The sequence below is a fragment of the Cryptotermes secundus genome, unplaced genomic scaffold, assembly GCF_002891405.2.
Source record: "Cryptotermes secundus unplaced genomic scaffold, Csec_1.0 scaffold790, whole genome shotgun sequence".
Lineage (NCBI taxonomy): Eukaryota > Metazoa > Arthropoda > Insecta > Blattodea > Kalotermitidae > Cryptotermes > Cryptotermes secundus.
In genome coordinates, this window is record NW_019744127.1 from 140,629 (window position 1) to 162,425 (window position 21,797).

General features: G+C 39.4%; 2 protein-coding genes across 8 annotated transcripts in view; one reads left to right on the forward strand and one right to left on the reverse strand.

The window, feature by feature from the left end:
- The window catches only part of LOC111874531, a 154,487-nt gene that overhangs the window by 71,004 nt on the left and 61,686 nt on the right, over positions 1-21,797 (forward strand). The window lies entirely within an intron of this gene.
- LOC111874529 (membrane-bound transcription factor site-2 protease) overlaps positions 1-21,797 on the reverse strand; it is a 90,144-nt gene that overhangs the window by 33,351 nt on the left and 34,996 nt on the right. For all 7 annotated transcript variants that reach the window (XM_023870103.2, XM_023870102.2, XM_033755482.1 and 4 more), the window contains one exon: positions 10,130-10,233. In XM_023870103.2, coding sequence (XP_023725871.1) covers positions 10,130-10,233 — 104 coding nt within the window. The remainder of the gene's footprint in view (positions 1-10,129; positions 10,234-21,797) is intronic.

Genomic DNA, 21,797 nt, shown 5'->3' on the forward strand with positions numbered 1-21,797 from the left:
ACAACCAGAATTTGTTTGCTTATTTGGGACACCATGCTGTTTAATTGGGTCCGTAGCTGCCACATGGCGCACTTGTGAATATTACATCAGTGAGTCACTGACTCAGTCAGCGTAAATGAACACCTAGCTACAGTTGCTCTGTCTTGTAGTTGACTGCATTTGTGAGTCTACTGTGGCGTGTGCAGCTATTTTTTCATTAAAAATTTTAGATCCCTAAAGAAATGCCTAAGAGATTTGACAAAACTGCCTTACTTGAACAAATTGAAAACCAGCTGCCTAACACCAGTCATTGCCAACTGGCTGAGATAACTGGAGTGTTGAAATATGAAAATGCATACGTTATATAGCAGTGAGAGAAAGTGCGAGGTGAATGGACATTATGCCATGGACAACAGGGAACTTCCCGAAAAAGAAAAGTGGAGTGAAAGTTCGGATTCAGATATTGAAAAGGCGGTCAATCAGTGGTTCTCTTTTGTAACTGCTCAAGGTGTACATGTCGGTGGTTCAGTGTTCGAACGCATGTCAAGAGCAGTCATCTAAAATGCTAGGTCATAACAATTTCAAAGCAACAGATGATTGGTTGTCTTGATGGAAATGCAGGTTTTGGATAAAATTCAAGGAGGCACACAACAAAAAATGACAGTGCTGAACAATGTAAATCCACAAACCTACCAAACTTGCTGTAGCAGTTTTGCATAGATATCTACAATGCCAATGAAACACGTTTATTCCATAATGCCATGCTGGACAGCTTCCTAAGCTAAAAACACTCAACTCTGTTTCGTTCAAAGGAAGCAATGGACCGTTGAAGTGTGCTGTATCATTCAAACTCATCAGAAAGTGATAAGCTGAAGCTGTTAGTTACTGGGGAAAGGGACAAGCCTCAGTGCTTCAAGGGGATTAGTATGGACAGTTTACCAGTTCTGTACTAAGCTAACAAAAATGTGAGGATGACACATGAAATTTTTTAGAAATGGCTAATGAGTTGGGATGTGGAATTACAAGGTGGTTCAAATATGACCAGGACTGATCTGTGTGCAAACAAGCCACACTGCGCAGCAGCTGTGTGACCTTGAGAGAGTGAAGCCACAACCTCCACCCTCCCTCCTGTTTGGGTTAGAACCTGTTCAGTCCTGTCTGGGAGTTGCTTGAGTGATGAGCAAACAGAAGGTACTGTGGCATGGAACAACGCATTGTGATCAAATTCCTCGTTGGAGAAAACGTCCCGTATGCTGAAATTCACCACACACTCCAACAACAGTATGGGGAAGAGTGTCTCTCACAGACCCGTGTGTTTGAGTGGTGTAAGTGCTTCAGAGAGGGCAGAGAGCGCGTGGAGAATGAACTGCATGATCGTCAGCCACGAATGTCCGTCACCAAGCCAAACATTGATCGTGCAGACACACTTCTTCGGGAGAATAGGCGCATCACTATCAAGGAACTTGGAGCAATGCTGTCCATCAGTGTTGGTAATGTAGAAGACATCGTGAAATACCACCTGCACTATCACAAGGTGAATGCATGGTGGGTACCATGCACTTTGACGGACGTGAACAAAATGGTGTGCATGCAAGCTGCCAGTCATCTCCTACAGCAGTTTGAAGACGAAGTCTATAGTGACCACCGTTGAAACGTGGGTGCACTACTTCAGTCCTGCATCCCAGCAATCATCACGCGAGTGGCGGCATACCAGTTCTCCAAATGCAAGAGAGCATGGAGGAGCCTTTCGGAAGGAAAAGTGATGGCAATGTTCTTCTGGGACTGGCAGGGGGTTATCCATGTAGACTTTCTGACAGATGCCAGAACAGTCAATGCAGCTTATTACTCAGACCTCCTGGCAACAGACGTGAAGGAAAAGATCCGATCCAAGTGGAAGAGAGGTGGAAAGCGGGTAGCCTTCTTTCAAGACAATGCACACCCCCATACGGCCAAAACAACAATGAAAACCCTCCGGATATTGAAATGGAACCTTCTCACACATCTGCTGTACATTCCCGATTTGGCCCCAAGTGATTTCTACCTGTTCGGAAAGCTCAAATCAGACTTGCAAGGCATGCAGTTTGTGGACGATGCTGTCATCAAGACTGTTCAGGAGTGGATACACCGCCAACCACAAGCCTTTTTTGAAAAGGGCATCAGGATGCTTCCAGAACATTGGAAAAAATGTGTTGACTCCAGAGGGGAACACGTTGAAGACTGATATGTGCAAGTGTGTGGCAACTATGGTTAAAAAAACCAGTCTTGGTCATATTTGAACCACCTTGTACAATGGAAATGAAACAGAATTTTACTGGTACTTGATGTATGTACAGCACACCCTCATTTAGATTCAGTTAACAAAATCCAACTGGAATTTCTGTCTCACCACATTCGTGTTACAACCAACGGATATGGGAATCATACACAATCTGAAGACATTACATCACACAAAGTTGACAAATTACATCCCTGAAGCAATTGAAGCAAACATACTGACAGCTAAGTAGGTCAGTGCAAGGACTGATCTTTTTACAAGCAGTACAGTTTACTGCCAATATTTAGCAGCCTCCATAGTCTAGGGGTAACGTTCCCACCTCATGACTCAAGGTACGTGGGTTCAAACCTGATGGAGGTCATGGAATTTTTAAGGGCGGAAAAGTTCAGGGAATAAGTCCTCCGGGAAGGACTTTAAGCCGTGTGTCCCGTGTCGTAGATTTATGGCACGTAAAAGATCCTCATGTCTCTAGGAGACCTCTGAGCAAAATTAGGCAAGTTTCCCGCCCAAGTAGTTTCTAATTCCTCCGGTAGATGGGGAAGTATCGGGGATCACTACCAGAGAGGGCTGACCTCGCTGGCTGAACGGGGCTGAAGTATTGGGGACCACTACCGGAGAGGGCCGACCTCGCTGGCAGAACGGGGCTGATAACGAGCACCAGTACTGGAAGGGCATGGCGTATAGTTAGAATAATTAAAGGGAGACCCACAATAGATCAATAAATGGTCACAGTGCATGGGGAAATCCACCCTCTACAATAATAGTAATAATAGTGCCAATATTTGGCCAAGATTAAGTACCATGACCATTCAGAACTGCTTTCCTCACTGTAGTTTCATACAATCATACTTGGAGATGACAAATAAGGATGACAGTGAAAATGACATCATATTAGAAATGCACACTGGAAATTATGAAGTTTTTGGCAAGGACAATAGTCTTCAATGTTATAATGAAAATGAAGATTCTGAGGAAGCAATTATTGAACAAACTGCAGCAATACTTCAGAAGATCAGGAAACCAATGAGGATGACACAACTAATCGTGAATGAGTTACTAACCAGGATGCTAGGAAATTTATTGCCGTATTACTGATCATGCAGGAAGGCAATGAAGGCAGTCCTATATCTCCACTAGAAACCTGCTCTGATGTCTTTCAGTAGCAGTCAGTCAAGAGAACACAGCTGGGTAAACACTAGCAATTCCTCCAAAGGCACTAATTGGTAAGAAGTATATGCACATCTAATAGGTAAATGAATCAGATTTGTTTCTAAGATACATATTTTTCTGTGATTTGTACCAATTTTTTCAGCTCAACTATAGTTAGTATTTCTGTTGCTCAATTAACAGAAAGCTTATCTTCTGCCTTATGTACATATACCTTTTCAACCCTTTATGAGCAACTTCATACATCTGGGAGAGCCATTTAATCGAAGTTCTCTCATCCAGATATTTCACAATATAAGTGAATCCATTGTATTATGACAAAAGCAAATTCCATTGCGTCAAAAAAGTATAAAGGTAAAGTTCATATTTTATTAATTTATTCTTATGAAATAATTCAGTTCTATTCCCACACAGTCCATTATGATAGCAGTTTCCTAATTTGCAGCTGTACGGAATGAAAACTTTACAATATTGCAGCAACTTCCTATTTAAAGGCTGTGCCATAGCTCAAATGGTTAGTCACTGGCTTCCCACTGTGGCGGCCCGGGTTCGATGCTGGGTCTGTTCAAGTGGGATTTGTGGTGAACAAAGTGACACTGGGGCAGGTTTTCGCCGAGTACTTTGGTTTCCCCTGACAATCTTCATTCCACCAAATTCTCTACCATCATAATCACCTGGGGCAGGCTACAATAGGCCAATCAGTGGCCGCCGTGCTGAGTGGACCCAGCTGGACTCCAGCCCCCACTAAGCGAACTTCCTATTTAGAATGCCATCTTCTGAGATGTGGCACTGTGTGAACCGATGATTTGGAGGAACGTATTGCCTTCATCTTCAAGTTAGAACAATCCACGAGTGAGGAACTAGCTTGAGCAGGTCTGGCAGTCTGCATTCAAGTGCTCAAGCTGGTTCCTCACCCATGGATTTTTCTACCCTGAAGATGGAAGCAACACGTTCCTCCGAAACGTCGGTTCACACAAGATCCACATGGTGCCATATCCCAGGAGACAACATTCTTCATAGTCACTGCCATGTAAACCTCAAATCTAACAACTCCATATTTGTTCTCACCAAATTATGAATACAAACACAAAATATACAATTTTATACAAGAAAATCAGTTCAATAAGATCAACAAAAAACCAACTTAATGATACAAATAAATCACAAAACACATAACAGAACAATGCAGCAATATCATACCAAAAGAGAACATCTGGAAATACATGAATATGAATCCCACTTCCCCTAACTTCCATACCACAATAAAACTGCATAAGCTTAGCAAGTCTTTCAGAACAGTCAACTGGGAAAATGCCCCCACATATAAAGTAGCAAAAGACTCATGAAGAATATTACACAAGAATCTATACCTTTCACGAACATAAAATTCACAACTCCGAGCATCTACTTGCAGACCTACAAAGTATAAATGTTAACAAAAACACATTTGACATAAAAAACTGTATACAATTATATCAAAACTAGATACGATGAACACATTTCATAACATATTAACCAGCAACCTGGATACTGACCGAAACATTTGAAAAGAAATATTACATATACTACAAATCTACTTCCAATTTGATAAACATTATTGCAAAGAAAGAAAGAAACAAACAAACATTAGCTGTGGGTACAATAACATCAGCAATACGAGTTGAAACATACTTACAACATAAGGCCCACAAACTAATATAGCCAATACTAACAAAATATCAAAGAATGGGATACTCCAAAAATATCCACATCCTCATCACTTATGATAAAACATATATAGAAGAAACCTTAATGGTTTTCCCTACAGAAAAAGAATCAGTAAATTTAGCAACATACTGGAAATATACACATAGACATTCTTGCCACCCTTATAAATTGTCAAGCATCAGTTACTTAATAAATAGATTACACATATACCTAATAATCAAAACAGAAAAGAACAATGTTAACATACTACACAGTATACAATATGATATCCAAGTCAACCATCCCCTAAAACAAAAACACTCCCTATAAAAACAAAATATACAACAAAATCTGAAAAATCAAATAATATAGTGGGAAAGAAGTATGAAAAATTAAAATTATTTCAAAACACAAAACTGTATCCTGAACACTGGACATACACACCTACAAAACTACAGACATCATAAAGGCCAGAAGGAAAGGAAAATACTTAAACATTCTAAAGAAATATCACATTTATGCAATAAGTAGAAACAACCTACATACAAACAACACGCATACAGACATGACCCAAATATTGAAAACTGCAAACAATTTTATTCAAGATAACATACTGCACCAAATAAACCACAGCGATTAAACCAAACATACAAAAAATATCTACACTAACTTTGCAACACATCAAACATGGTACTATAAAACACACAATGAAATCACCAGTCTTCACCCAACAGCCACAGGCACCACATATAATGAGAGCACATTTATATTTACCTGTACTAAAATAATAATAAAAAAAAAACGCAATATAACACATACCATTATGCGGTGGCAACACAGCTACAGAAAAATCTGCAAACATGGATAATTCCACCCACCATCAATGAATAACATCATGTAGCGATCACAAGCAACATAAATTGCACCAGGTGCATAAAGGAAAGTGTGCATTACACTGTTGATAAGGTCAATTAAAAACATGCAACGTGACAATATCCGCACAGCTACCATAACTCTACAAAAAGTTGCATCAAGACTGCTTATAAACACTAAGGCAGTACTTCTTTTGACTTATTTTGGACTTCATCCATGGATGAAGTCCAAAATAAGCCAAAAGAAGTACAGTATACACATCGTCAGAATCCTTTCAAGTCTAACTAAGGCAGTAGGTTCCTCTGAAATGTCGGTACCCATCTAACAAGCTACTGGGTGCATCCTGAAGTTTTAATTATATAAGATTGTTTATCAGAACCCATCACAACACAGCAGTTGCAATCTGTCTTCTTACCAGACCGGACATAACACATGTAAAATGAGGTACCCATTAAATAATATAAAAACAAAATAATACTGCACGCACATCAATGGGCCTCCAAGAAGTCAACCAAATTCATATGTGTAAATGGCAAAAAAACTATAGCCATATGTCCACAAAAATAAGAACTATAACATAACAATACGACTGCAACAACATACAACATACGAGGGGCGTTCAAGTTTCAAGGTCTCCGATTTTCTTTCTCAGGACTGGGAGCAGACAGACACATGCGGTTTAGTTTAAAATACGTGTGCACTCTTTGTGAATGCGTGACAGAGATGGTAGCACTCTACGGCACACAGAACTCTAGTGGTAGCAGTGAGAGTGAGGAGTGTTTTGATACTTAAAATGGTGACGTTTTTGTTACAAGAACAGCGAGTAATCATTCATTTTCTCCACTTGCGTGGTGCAACACCCATTGAAATTCGTCACCAGTTGAGTGAGACGTGTGGTGATGGTGTCATGAATGTGAAAAATGTGCGTTCGTGGGGGCGACAGTTCAAAGAAGGCCGAACGTCGTGTGACAACAAACCAAAACAATCTCGGCCTCACACCAGCCAGTCTGACATGGTTGAGTGAGTTGAGAAAGTTGTTTTGGAGGATCGCCGATTAAGTGTGGATAACATCGCCTCCAAAGTTGGCATTTCCGTGGGATCTGTGCACAAAATCCTGCATGAAGACCTGTGAATGCGGAAAGTGTCCTCCAGGTGGGTGCCACGAATTCTGGCAGATGACCACAAGGCTGCACGCATGGCAATTTGCCAGGCGATGTTGACACGTGATGAAGGCATGAATGGGACTTTCTTTTCATCAATTGTGACAATGGATGAGACATGGATGCCGTTTTTCAGCCTGCTATTGCATCAGCAATTTTCCAGTGGCCAAAACACTCCTACAGAAGCGTTCGCAGTGGCCATGGAATCATGGCGTCGACATTGTGAAAAATGTGTACAGCTGCAGGGAGATCACATTGAAAAGTGACAGAAGTTTCAAATTTTTTATATGATTATTGTGTGAGAAAAAAAATCGGAGACCTCAGAACTTGAACGCACAACGTACAAAATAAGACATATAACACGCATATCTTTTAATTATATTCTTAATTGTATAACATATTCTATTAAGAGATCTTTATCTTTTATTATATTTTATATTATTATATTATGATATATCTGTCAAGAATACAGCACTATTGTACCAAACATATAAAATGTAATTCAATAGTTTAAGAATGTGGTAATCATGTATTTACCTGTATTTACCGAAACATGTAACTAAATATTATTAACCTCTAACATACAGGCTTTTAAATTCCCAGCGGCCCTCTGAGGCCGGAATTTAAATGGCCCTAAGTCTTTAACATTGCAGACTTTTCTGGAGTGGGGGGGGGGAGAAAAAAAACCCTACATATTTTCCGTTCTATGTGACATAGAAATATAAACTAAAAACAACCTGAAAGGCAATCACATTTTCTACATATACACAAAAGAGCAATTTTTACAAATGAAAATTAACTGTGATTATTTTGTCATGAAATGCAAAATATAATCTTTATTATATATGTTATGAAATTCCAAAGGACTTACCCGTAGTTTTTTCTTCAATCTTGGTGATTTTGTAAATATAATCACTATATACAATAATATGGGGGGCAAAGTTGCTAGCATCTGTGACATTTTTAAGTCATACGTGTCCCCTGGGTAGTGCAAAATGAGCAACAAACCTGGCGAAGCTTCCCAAAGAAAAAGTGCAAACTTCTTCAAGATGCAACAAAGCAAAAACTTGAGTGATCTCGATTGGGAAGCAAGAAGCAAAATGGGTTAAATGATCCCAAATGCAGCCACTGGAAACCAACCAATCAATATACAATAATATTTTGTTTAGACTGTACGCGAGTTTGAACTGCGTCACTTCATACTCTCTGACATGCTTGTTCCACATCTCGAAGGAGTCCACGACACACAGCCCAACATCACACTTTTTACAACAGAAAAGGATGCTCCTGCTTTTCATACTTAGCGAACACATGACGTCTTCGTTTCCCTTTGGTTGGCCAGTGTTGTGAATGTTTCACCGCCAGTCGACTCAGTTGGGCCCCAAATGAACTTGGCCTCCCCCCGAGAAACACCACTGACCGTGATATTCGCCTCGTGCTATTGAAGAATCAAATCCCGCACTAGGATTTCAATGATTTTTATGTGTCTTTTTCCACCACATGACTTGTGTAACAGATAGGCATTGAGAACAGTCATATCTAGAAGGCGGAAAAACAATTTTTTGTCCATTTCCATGTCCTCAAAGCAATTCCATAACTGTTTACCATCCTGTCAGATTTATCCACAAGGCCCTCTGCCTTATTACCAGTTGATGATGATATTTTCATGAGGTTCAATGAACTCATTGAGTTCTTCTAACTCATCATCAGATTCCTCTTTCATCAATATTTCCTTCAGTTCTTCTGCATCGAGAAGTTTTGAATATCTGGCATGTTTTTGAGGTTCCATCTTGGGGGAGGGGGGTTTCCTGCTAAATTGAATAAATTATGTTGATTGACAAAGTGACACTCACCTGTTAGTAATACTCACAAAATAGTGATGCAAAGTAATTACAATCCTGGTCAAAAAGAGTGCCAGTCCGACACTGATACCAAAAGTCACAGTGAAGAAGATGCTCTTTATTCACAACGTAATACTGGCTCAGTGGGTTTATACCTCTTCCGAGGCACAAAATAAAAATGATATATAAAAAAATATATGACAGTCTGACAGACTTTCTAACTGATAAAGAAATATATGACAATCTGACACTGACTTCCTAACTGATAATTCGCTACTGAAAACCAATCCTTGAATACGTCGCATTTCCTTGAAAGCTTGTGAAGCACTAATCTGCGAGCACAGATTAATATTTACTACTCAGTTCTCAAAACAAAGCTGGGCTCTATTTGGCTGACCAGCTCATAAACAGTAATATCTAACATAAATAGTATCAAAACCAGTACCGTGATAAATGATTTCATTATTCAGAGCTAAAGAATGAACCACTGACATGAGATTGCGTGGGTTTGTTTTGGTTTCAAACTTCAGATCTAACTGTCAGCACTCCCAAAGAGAGCAGTGTCCTCAGTTAGATAAATATAACATTCAGCCACCGAGGAGTGTTACTTGCTGTTAGATATATATAACATTTGTACGTTAAAGGTCAAACATTAACTGTTTCATTTTTTTGTTGTGACGGATTCTAATACAGAAATTTATATTAATAACGCAAAGTAAATTAAATTAAAGTAACTTAACCTGTCATGAAATTCAGGTCTGTTGGTGAAATATAAAAAGAATGCTAAAATTCGGGAACAAATATAGACTTCCATTTGTAAAGCAGCATATGTGGGAACACTGAGTCTGGAAAATGATCATAAGTAACTGGTCACCATATTATAAAGGTACAACCAACTTATTAACATAATTTCTTCATATCTGCATTATGTGCATTACTGCCTACTGTCTAAATCAACTTAAAAAAAATAATATGTGTTCACAAATAATTACTTTAATACTCTGTTCAGCATTTAAATACTGAGGTTTTATGGACTGTTACTACCAAAGTTACCACCTATACACAGTCAAACTTCCCATAATACAATTATGTTTCTGTAAGAAGGCAGATTGGACTGTGTGTAAAGATACTAAATAAATATGTCATACCTTACTGCAGCAACAGCATGTCCTAGTTCATGCACAATACTGCAAGTGATCAGCGTTGCCAAATAATAACCAATGTCACTTACTGGTAAATTCACTCCTGGGACCTGAAGTTAAACAAAACCATCAGCATATATTAATTTTTGCTAGTAAATTAACACTAATGGTCTGATGTTAGGCACAGATATCCAGGTAAGAGTAACAGTTTTCTAGCCTGGATTTGGTGTTTCAGAAGATAAGAGAAAGAAATATATTCCACCATCTCCCAACAGTTAGAGCTAGCTATTCACTGCTTCTCGTCAGCAGAAATGCTTAGTTAATGTGGAACTTTAAATACATGTAACCTTTTACAAACTTAATTCTACAAACATAACACATCGTGTATATGTGAATAAATGACATTTAAGTGTTGTGCACTTTAACATCAAATATGTATCCAACTTTCTATTAAGTTAATAGTGAATAAAAGTTTTATGAGGTGTAAAAATAACTATAAGAAACCAAAGGAAAAATGCTAATGAATCATTAGTGGAGAAATAAGACTAAGAGCTGAAGCTGAAATTCTATGATCATGAAGACAAGACAGAGAACAATGAAGGAAAAAAATAAGAAAAAATCTGGATGTAAATAATCAGAAAACTGCAATCAGTGTGGGAGAGCATGACATAGGAAAATACCTATAGATTCTAAAGGGTTCTGACGATGGTGGATGACACACAGAATTACTGGGGTTTTGGACTTTTTCCATCGTCCAGAATTATAGGCAATAGAGGACGTGACGTTTCGGAAACTGGATCTGTTTCCGTCTTCAGGTGAGAAAGGAAGACGCCTACTCAGTTGGACCCCTTAGAAAGAGCTAATCTCAATCACTGGACAACTCCTGTCAGATTCACCCAGCTATGTCAACATATAGGACTAGGCTAGTTCACTGGGCAAAAACAAGAAACCATGGCCCACTGAACTAGCCTAGTCCAATATGTTGAAATAATGCAATTTTACAACTCAAATACTTCCTCTGTCAATGGAAAGTCGCGCAAATAGTCATGATTTTGAAAACGGAAAAATCCAAACGATGCTGCATCGTATAGACCCATTAGTCTCCCGCCGATTCTCTCCAAAGTTCTGGAAAATATTCTGCTCAAACAGTTACTACCTGAAATCGACGATCATCAGCTCATACCTACACATCAATTTGGCTTCAGAAAAGGCCACGGAACGATCGAACAAATACATCGATTAGTAAACCAAATTCATAAGCGGCCTCCGTAGTCTAGAGGTAACGTTCCCACCTCCTGACTCGCAGTACGTGGGTTCAAATACCCGGCGGAGGTCGTCGAATTTTTAAGGGCGGAAAAATTCAGGGAACAAGTCCTCCGGGAGGGACTTTAAGCTGTGGGTCCCGTGTTGTAGCTTTACGGCACATAAAAGAACCTCATACCTCCGAAGGAGGTCACTGAGCAAAATTGCGGACATCTGCCACCCGACAGCAGTCACTAATACCTCCGGTAGATGGGGGAAGCATTATAGATACTTCTCAGCCAGTAGAGCTGGTCTCGCTGGCTGGGCGGGACTGATGGTAAGCACCAATACTGGTAGGATATAGAGGCTGGTAGAAATCATAGAGGGAAGCACAATGGACCACTACAGGTCTAAGTGCATGGGGAAACCCACCCTCTCTAATAACTAACTAACTAACTAACTAAACCAAATTCATAGTGATTTTGAAAACAGGCGCTACTGCTCAGCTGTATGTGTTGATATAAGCCTAGCCTTCAATAAAGTATGGCACATAGGCTTATTATACAAATTTTAGTGCCCTCTTCCACATCCAATGTATTCCCTATTAAAGTCCTACCTTACCGACAGAACTTTTTTAGTTAAATACAACAAAGCCTATACTGAATTATACCGTCTTATCCGGAGTTCCGCAGGGAACTATCCTAGGGCCTATGTTATACTCCATATATACAGCTGACTTGCCAGAAACCGGACAAACAGTGCTTGCCACCTATGCTGACGACACAACAATACTAGCATCTCATGGGAACCCTACTGAAGCATCCCAGATACTGCAAACACACTTAGACCAATTTGAAGAATGGCTACAATGATGGAGAATTAAGGCCAACGAAACTAAATCCATGCACATCACCTTCGCTTTGAGACATGGAACCTGCCCTCCGGTACTATTAAACGGAACATACATACAAGAGGGATCAATCAAATACTTAGTCCTTCACCTGGACAGGCGGTTGACCTGGCGCACACATATTCTCGCCAAAAGAAAACAACTGGACATCAAATTTAGTCAGATGCATTGGCTAATTGGCAGAAAGGCAGAACTGTCTACCAAAAATAAACTCCTAGTTTACAAGACAATACTGAAGCCTATTTGGACTTATGGCACATCATTATGGGGAACTGCAAGTACATCCAATATAGAAATGTTACAGAGATTTCAAAACAAAGTACTTTGCGCTATAGTCAATGCACCGTGGTACGTCCCAAACAGACTACTACATGCTGATCTAGGCATATCTACAGTACGGGAAGAAACCACAAACATCAGCCGTAAATACAAATACAAGCTAATGGCACATCCAAATGAACTCGCAACCACACTATTAAATGACGCAGACGACCCAGAAGACTGAAAAGGCATAAACCAAATGACTTAACGACGCGCTTCATATAAATGCAATACACAAAATAACAAAGTCACACTCGAAATAGATCCGTAGAGAATGCTCACTGGAGCATTACTCTCCCCGACAGGTTCTCTCTTAGTATTTAAGCTTTAGATTAAGTATCACATAAGATGTACTTATAGCCCATACTGGACTGATTGTACAAATACATGGAGATACACAAAAAAAAAATATGTTGAAATAGCTGGGTAAATCTGACAGGAGTTGTCCAGTGATTGAGATTAGCTCTTATAAGGGGCCCAACTGAGTAGGTGTCTTTCTTTCTCACCATAAGACGGGTTAATTTCACCCACTGCAATGCAATGAACCTCTTGTTGCCACTAGAATATGTGTCTGCTTCAAACAGTTCATTTGTAATGGTGGAAACCACACTGTTAGACTTTCCTCTCCGAGGCAACGATTTCCTAGGCATAAATGCCTAAGAAATGTTAGCCGTTGACTAGTGATGGACGTCTTATAGTCTGGCTTTCAGGCAGTACGTCACAATATATTGTCACTAAATAATTGAAACTCTATGGTGTATCTGTTGCTTTCCTCGTGGAGAGGGTGGCCGGGACCAGGAACTGCAACATGTACAAGGCAAAAGAACCATAAAACATATTACCTAGATTAACACAGTTGCCGTTCTTTACTTACAGACTTGCAGTGTGACCTGGATTTAGTTTAATTCATAGTACTGTGATATTATTTCAACAGTGCATTGTAGATGCCTACACATGGACTGAAAGATCTAGATTAAACTATTTATGCCATAATCAGAAAGACATATGAGTGGTAATGTACCGTGGGCTATTCGATGCTGCAGAAGCAAGAGCTTACAACAAAAGCTCAGAAAAGAAAGATGGTAATTCTGCTTTCAACTTTCCAAGGGAGCCCAAGACATATGGACAAAAACTATAAGAATGCTATGGAAATTGTACAAAAGTTTGGGGGACTCAACTTATTCATAACTTTTAACTGCAATCCTGCCTAGTCGAATGCAATGGAAGGAAAGCAACAACCAGAACACAGACCAGATATAAGTGTGATTGTTCAGAAAAAATCTTGCAGAATTGCTTGACATTCTGAAGTGGAGACTTTTGGGTCCTGTAATAGAGTTCATCTATGTTCCAGAAATGTGGACTACCACAAGCACATATACTCGTACTACTCATTTTGTCTACAGATCCTAAAATAAGCACAGAAGATGACACTGGTACAGTTGTTAAGTGCAGAGCTACCATGCTGACATACAAATTCAAGGTGATTCAAAATCATCAAACAGTGCATGTTACACAGTCACTGCAGCATTTATTGCAATCTCTGTGCGTGCAGTGATGGATTTACAAGAGTTCAGAGATACAATACCAGAGAATGTTAACCGTTCAGCGTGGTCTGACGTGTATGTTTCGTCAGGTATTTAAATCGTCTGGGGGGTTCGACGTGTATGTTTCGTCCAGCTGCACACCTATGTTATAAAGCCCATAATAATTGATGGTTTTGCTGTAGATTGTTAGATTTTTCGCTGGCCTGTTGTCAGTAGAACAGAGTATAATAAGCCACGACTTTATCTGCGCTAAGTCATTGTTACATATGCCTGTCTTGCAGCAAATTTCCTGTTGCTCTTGCGAGCGGTTTCTTCGTTCTACTGTTATGAATGGCGTGTTTTCTTTGCTATGAAGTTATAAACAGCAGACATGTGATATGTGCTGTGTTTATAATATCATATTGCCCTGAGCTGGCCACACTAACACACTCAATTGGAATTCTTAGAAGAGGGATGTCCAAAAATTTATTCTTGCAAGATCGATTGATTTTGCACAGTATATAGCACCCAGTTCTTAGAAAAACGTCACGAATTAAGGCAGAACACTGTGGTCACCCCCTATGACGTAACTGGTGTGTGTGTGTGGGGGGGGGGAAAGAACTCATTCCTTCATGTATTATCGCTCCAGTTGACGCCATTTTATCGTACTGACCTTGGTGGTCGTTTCGAGGGATGACCATGAATATTTTTTTTGAGCCAGCTAAGCTCTGCTTTCGTGCACTACATACCAGCCAGTTCTTAGAATAACTTCATGAATTCTGTGGTCACCCCTACGACATCTACTGCCGCCAAAATGGATGGAATATCAAAGGCATAGCAACAACCCCTTGTTATGATAACTCGTAACATTGAATTTACTGCAGCTGACCTGACTAGCTAAACGCTCACGGAAAGACATTTCCTTGAACTATACCCCTCACGGGGAAGCAGGCAAGGCCGCACAGACGTGTGGTTAAAAAAAAAGAGCCAAAGAAAAGATACACAATATTGGAGCGGTGAATGTGGGGCAGCGTTGGGTTAGAAGAATGCTTCAAGGCCTACCTTACAGTGTCAAATTCTAAACACCTGCTTCCATTGCCGAGATACTGGGCGCTCATATTATAAGGTAAGGTTATAAAAACCATCTTTTAAGATCATTTTAGTGAAAGTTTCATCCTTCAAGGCGTACCATTCACTGCTCAAATACTAAACAACCTGCTTCCATTGCCGAGATACCGGGCGCTCATATTATAAGGCAAGGTTATAAAACCACCTTTTAAGATCATTTTAGTGAAAGTTTCATGTTCCTATCTCATATAATTTAAGAACAATGATGAATAAATCATTTTCGAGCAAAATTTAAATGGCCAGCTGAATATATTACCGCCGGAGAGACGGCCGCGGAATTTAAATCACCGCGCAAAAGGGTTAATGGCTAACTACTGTTAAAGCAGGGAAGTATGACCTGGACAATACATGGAATACACCTTATAATCCATGGCTGTCAAAGAAATTTAATGCACATACTAATGTGGAAACATATGCATCTATGAAGAATGCAAAGTATCTATATAAATATGATCATAAAGGCCACGATGAAGCATCTATAGAATTACAGAGTGAAGGTACTGATGGAGTTTTGGTCTATGATGAGATTCAGACTTCCTTATATGTATGGTATGTGGCTGCACCTGAAGCAACTGTGGCATACAAATGAGTTTCTGATGTCAGAGTACTTGCAGTACATTACATGACTGGTAATGCATCTAATTTACAAGCAGGAAACAGTCTTCCAAGAGGGCACAGAACAAGTCTTGCAGTGGTAATGTGTATGAAGACCATGACTGGAGCATGATTTGAATTAAACAGAACTGATGTGCAAATAACAAAATTCATTTGCACTGATGTGGAGAGAGTGGACAAATGCCTCTTATTAGTTTTCAAGACAGAGAACACTATTATCTTCACATGCTTCTTACAGGAGTAACAGGAACTACCAGTTTTGAGTATTTACAGACAGTCAAATGACAACTGTGTGAAACATTACAAGAAGACTGCAGAGAACAGAATTTTGCAAGAAGACAGGATGTGATATGACAAACTTGGCAACAGAGGTAAATACACTGAATTATATAGTTACTATTTGCAATGATGTGTATATGTGAACCAAAGATGTACCTGAATTATAGGAAGGATACAAACAGGAGACGAGGTAAGATTTCATAGGATATTATTCTGAGGAAACTATCCATCTCTATGCTCCTGCAGAAATCAATGAAATGGTGAAAAAATATTGCCTGAGCCTTCACAAACTGCATTTACCAGCTGCTGAAATGCTTTACAGCATCTCTGCATTTGCAATTATTCAACATTTTTGTAGAACAAGCCAAACAAATTGCAAATATAGAAAAATTAAACATTGAACAAATGTGGCATGATGCTACTTTTCAGGCCACGTATGGTACCTTGGACACTAATCAACAATTGCAATTTAAAGCAAAACACAAAGGAAACTAAGGCACTTCCACATTCAGAATTGACAGTGTGGGACGAAGCACCAACAAAACACGTTCACATCATTCAAACACAGATTACTGCACAATATGAAATGATTAGAAAAGTATTTTGTAGGGAAATCTATACTTTCAGCACAGACTTCAGGAAGTCATACCAGCATTCACATGAGGCTCATGATCTCTGTATACAAACACTTAAACTTACATGTAACATGTGAATAGAAAGAGAGAAAGACCTTTCAGACTGACTACTAGAAGATGATGAATGTGCAACAGCTGTTAAGGTTGCCTCCATTCTGTTTTCCAAACACACAACACCCTGTAGAACAACTTTATGGTGACATTAACTCCAACACTGTTACAGTTCAGCAACTCAAAGGCAGAACAGTAATGTTACAAATGAGGATACTTTAGAACTGAACAATAGAGTGTTAGACCGTATTCATATTTGGAAAACAGACTGTTTACAAAAGTGTGCATATTGCAGCAAAGTGACCAAGTGACCAATCTGGCATATCCTGAAGTGTTTTTCAACAGCTTAATACTAACAGGAATGTCTCCTCACAAGCTGAAACTGAAAGTAGGTGTTGCAATCATGCTACTACAGAATTTTATGCCATCACAGAGACTCTGCAATAGAACAAGCACAACAATTACATGTCTATAAAGACATCAAAGAAGCCTGTGTTACTTGGATACTGTTCTAATTGTGCACATGTCTCTCATTCCATCTGATCCAAATATGCTTTTTCAAACGCAAAAAATGACAGTTTCCCGTATGTTTAACCTTCTCAATGACCACCACCAAGTCACAACGGCAGATTTTTGACAAAATCTGTTCATACCTTCCAAAACTTGTATTCAGACACGGGCAACTATACATTAATCTCTGAAAAGTAAAATCGTTGGGTTCACAATGTTCTGTATCTGCGACCAACAAGATAGTTAACTGTGTTTACAATGAAATGTATGAACAATAAATGAAATACACCAATATTTAATTAATAAACTTTCAGATCCTCCAAAATGGTGTATGTTACACCAGGTACACCAAGTACCACAGAAACAGGTGACACATACATGAGAAGCATATATGGGAAAACAGAAAAGAATGGAGAAGCCTCTGGCATGATAACAGATGGATAGAGGCTCAGGATGCTGTCCACTTCCTTGAGCCCATTCCATTCACCTACCATCCTCAAACTTGTTTCACCAAGACCCATCTTAATATTCTCTCATGTCAGTTTCTGTGTTCCACTGAAGCTTTGTCCAAATATTACAATGGCTATCAAATGCTTGTCTCTGTGCAAATCAAAGAAAGACCCTTAAAGACTGGAGGTATAAAGAAGTAATCTTCAGTTCTTCAATATTTGGAGAGTATAATCTTCTGGGTTTAACACTGCATAGATTGGTAAAATCCAACTCCTGTTTCAGAGCAAGAACCACCTCTATCTTCAGGGCTGTACAGTATATGAAGCAAGAAACCAGCAAGAAGCAGGTGCCAAACAGAGCTCTGCTTCTTGCTGGTTTCCTGCTTGTCTTAGAAATCACCCCTGAAGATGGAAGTGATTCTTTCCTCAGGCTGTCTTCGAACTATACTCTGTTACAATGAAAAAGACCATAATTCTTCACAGACAAAGCCATGAGGTCAGGTCTACCATTTCAAACACACAATGACAAAAATAGTTTAGAAACTTCTATATAAAAGCCAGTTTCATGTGTTATTACAGGCTGAGTGCAATATGTTAAAATGCTGTAGAACAGTGATGGTAATGCACAGTTCTCATGTACATGCACAGATAGCAGCTCTATATTCAAAATGGTACCATGTGAAGTATAAAGATATAACTTAATTGATTTCTTTAACATAATACAGTCAGATCAAATATAGGAAAAGAGAGGGACAGGACTGATGATAGGATGAAAAGATGAACAGGATAAGGCAGTCAGCAGATGAAAGATGTGAAGGAAATAAATGTCTGTACTGGATAAAGGAAGGGGCACGCGGTAGCATAGTTGACTGAGATGCTATGCTACAAGAAAAAAATCCAATGACCTCGTCGGGACCTGAACCCGCGACCTTCTGGCTTGTAGCATAGCCCCTCAACCAACTATGCTACCGCATGCACCCTAACAGAAATGAGTAACAGGAATTAATTAAATAATTTTCCTGGGGAGTAAAGTGCGGCCAGCGTGTAAGGCTGACAACCTTACAGCCATCTTTGAGCCGATTGTGTAGATAATGTGGGACCCTCAACATCTCTCAAGGTTATGGGCCTTCAGGGCCTGCTAGAGGGATAGCCTTTACTTCATATTTTTACTTTTACTGGATAAAGGAAAGGAGATTTCTCACTGCATTTCACTGAACCTTTTGTACTAGCTACCTTACAGTTATAACTAAGAAACAATATTGTATTTAAGCATCCTGTTATACTCACACAATATATATGAGACAAACTCCGTCTTAAGGGCAACAATTTAATTGTAGTTTTCTTCTTCCCTTCCTCCACACTACGTTTCGGCCCTAAATGGCCATCATCAGGTGTGTAGTCTTACGTAGCTGCTACACTGCCCGTAGTTTAAAATTTAAAATCACCAATCTTTCCAATTGTATGTATGTATAAAATCTTTGTTAACTGCTGCACATATTAAAGATAAGCAGCGACACACACAGAGAGAGCCTACACAGAAAAATACCTGAACAGTGATAAAACAAGAAGTGGCCGCTGCAGCACTATAGACATAGGGCGTGTACCATAAGAAAATTTTAATTTTTAAAAATTTGGAAAAAGAAAAAGAATAGAAAATTCATAGACATTTTAAGTTGAACTGAAGTTTTAAAAAAGTGCCAATTTTAGAAATCAAACTGACGCGTGTAGGTTAACAAAGATTTTACACATACATACAACTGGAAAGACTGGTGGTTTTAAATTTTAACCTTTATCCTACGGCCCTTTAAACTTAGGTTGTGGCAACGGTACGGAGTTCTTTAAATGGCCGCTATTTGAGATTCGTGAAAATTGTAGTCACTTACTAATTTTGCTCCTATTTCTGCTATTTCTGTGATAATCGAACGAAATAAACGCTGTTTTTTTCTCGAAAGAATATAGAATCAGATATTGTAATTTACAGATTGTATAAAACATGTTAAAATTTTTGCACTGACACCAAAGGAGAATTTTCGCAATTTCTTGTTTCTGAGCAAGAATTCATACGTTCTGGACACCCCTGAATGGAAGTTGCTGATGACGACACTTGTGCATGTCACGGTAACACCGGATGTTGAGTCTAGAGACGTTATCGCAGTCTATGTGACGAGCTTCAACTTGAATGTGGTCAGTGGAAGAGAGATATAAACTCACGTGTTGTTTATAGATCTCTCCTGAACAATACGTATACTGTTCTTCTACAGTTCCATGCTAGCATTCTTTATGCATGCGTTGTCGTTGCCGTACTAACACAGCGTAATAGCTTAGTGGCTGGACGTGTTCAGTCGAGAGTAATTTCAAATTTCGTTCGTAACATGTGGTCCGTGTCGTTTGGGATATTCTGACATATTGCAGCTAATCAATGCCTCCGATACAGAATCCTGTACCGACAATTCTGAGAGTGACGTTGAAGGTAGCAAATCATAAAGTGATTTCGAAGAAGACCCATAATCTTCGTCGGCAACCTGGGGAGCACGACACCAGCGTGGCACGAGGAGTGTGAATAATTATTCAGATGGAGCTGTGGGCAAACTGTGGCAAACAGTTATAGCATCTGTCGTCGAACCTGGAAATGGACAAATAAGCTATTTCTCCATCTCCTTGGTCTGAACAGTTACATCCTGTTGTCACACAGAGAATTTCGTCTCGCTCTTGTGCGGAACATGCTGTTAGGGGTCCCCCTCGCCATCAACGGCCAGGGGTCGAACCCCTGCCGTTTTATGGGAGATATCTCGACTATAGAAGGCCAAACCACATCACTGGCCGACTTGCTATACTTCGCAATTGAGGTGTCGTGTGTGCTTTTCGCGTGGGACACGAAAGACCGCCCGGACAAAGTGCGTGAATTGCGAAATCGGACTCTGCATTTCCGGATTTTTTGAGAATTCCACACGAAGGCAACATTCCGGCAGATGATGCAGGCGGGAAGACAGACACTCCATGCAGATGGTGGCCAAAAATTATGTAAGTAGGACATAATTTTCTACTTTAAAATTTAATTTTATATAACGTTGCCACGCGCGGACTCTGCGACACCATATGTAGTCATTCGTGCCGGTGACTTTCTTTTAAAGACGACATACGTTGTCTTTAGTCGTTTAAAGGTTAAACTACGGGCAGTGTAGCAGCTACGTAAGAATACACATCTGATGATGGCCATTTAGGGCTGAAACATGTAATGTGGAGGAAGGGAAGAAGAAAGAACTACAATTAAATTGTTGCACTTAAGACGTAGTTCGTCTCATATATATAACTATGAAAATCTGACAGGCATTTCCATTCGTAGCTAAAAGTTATTCATTCAGCTGGTTATAAAATTCCTTGTCTTTACAGAAGTAAAAGAAGTTGAAAAGTTCTGCCTTCTGGGATATCTTGCCATGTAGTCTGTTGCAAGACAAATGATGTTTTAGACAATCATGTCGCCACCATCTTTAGAGTTTAATAACAAGCCGAGGAAGAAACTAGCAAGAAAGCATGTGGCAAGCCGGCCCTGCTTCTTCCTTGGAAATGTCTGTTGACTTTCAATGCTACACGACATTATATCCCAGTAGACAGAACTCTTCATCACCACCACTGTAAGAGCCTCAACCCTACACTCCCCCCACCCCAAGGAATAAACCTTGAAAGGTTCATCACTAGGGCCCGGATTTCTATGACATGTCATATTTTTTTCCTAGGGTTTATTCCTATTTTTAAATGTAATTATGCATGTTTCCAGTCATTCTTATTGAAATTATGTCGTTTTTATTGCGCATATAAATGCATATTTTAGAGTTTTTTTGGTTTTACAGCATATTTTGGCATAATTTTGAAATAAGGTCATATTTTTGTCATTTTAGAAACAATTCTTTGATATAATGTAAAATTTCGGTTCCATAATGTTTAGTATTACAAAATAAATTCCAGGCTGGACTGTTGCTTCAATGTGGAATAGAGTTCAAGTACATGAAGTTC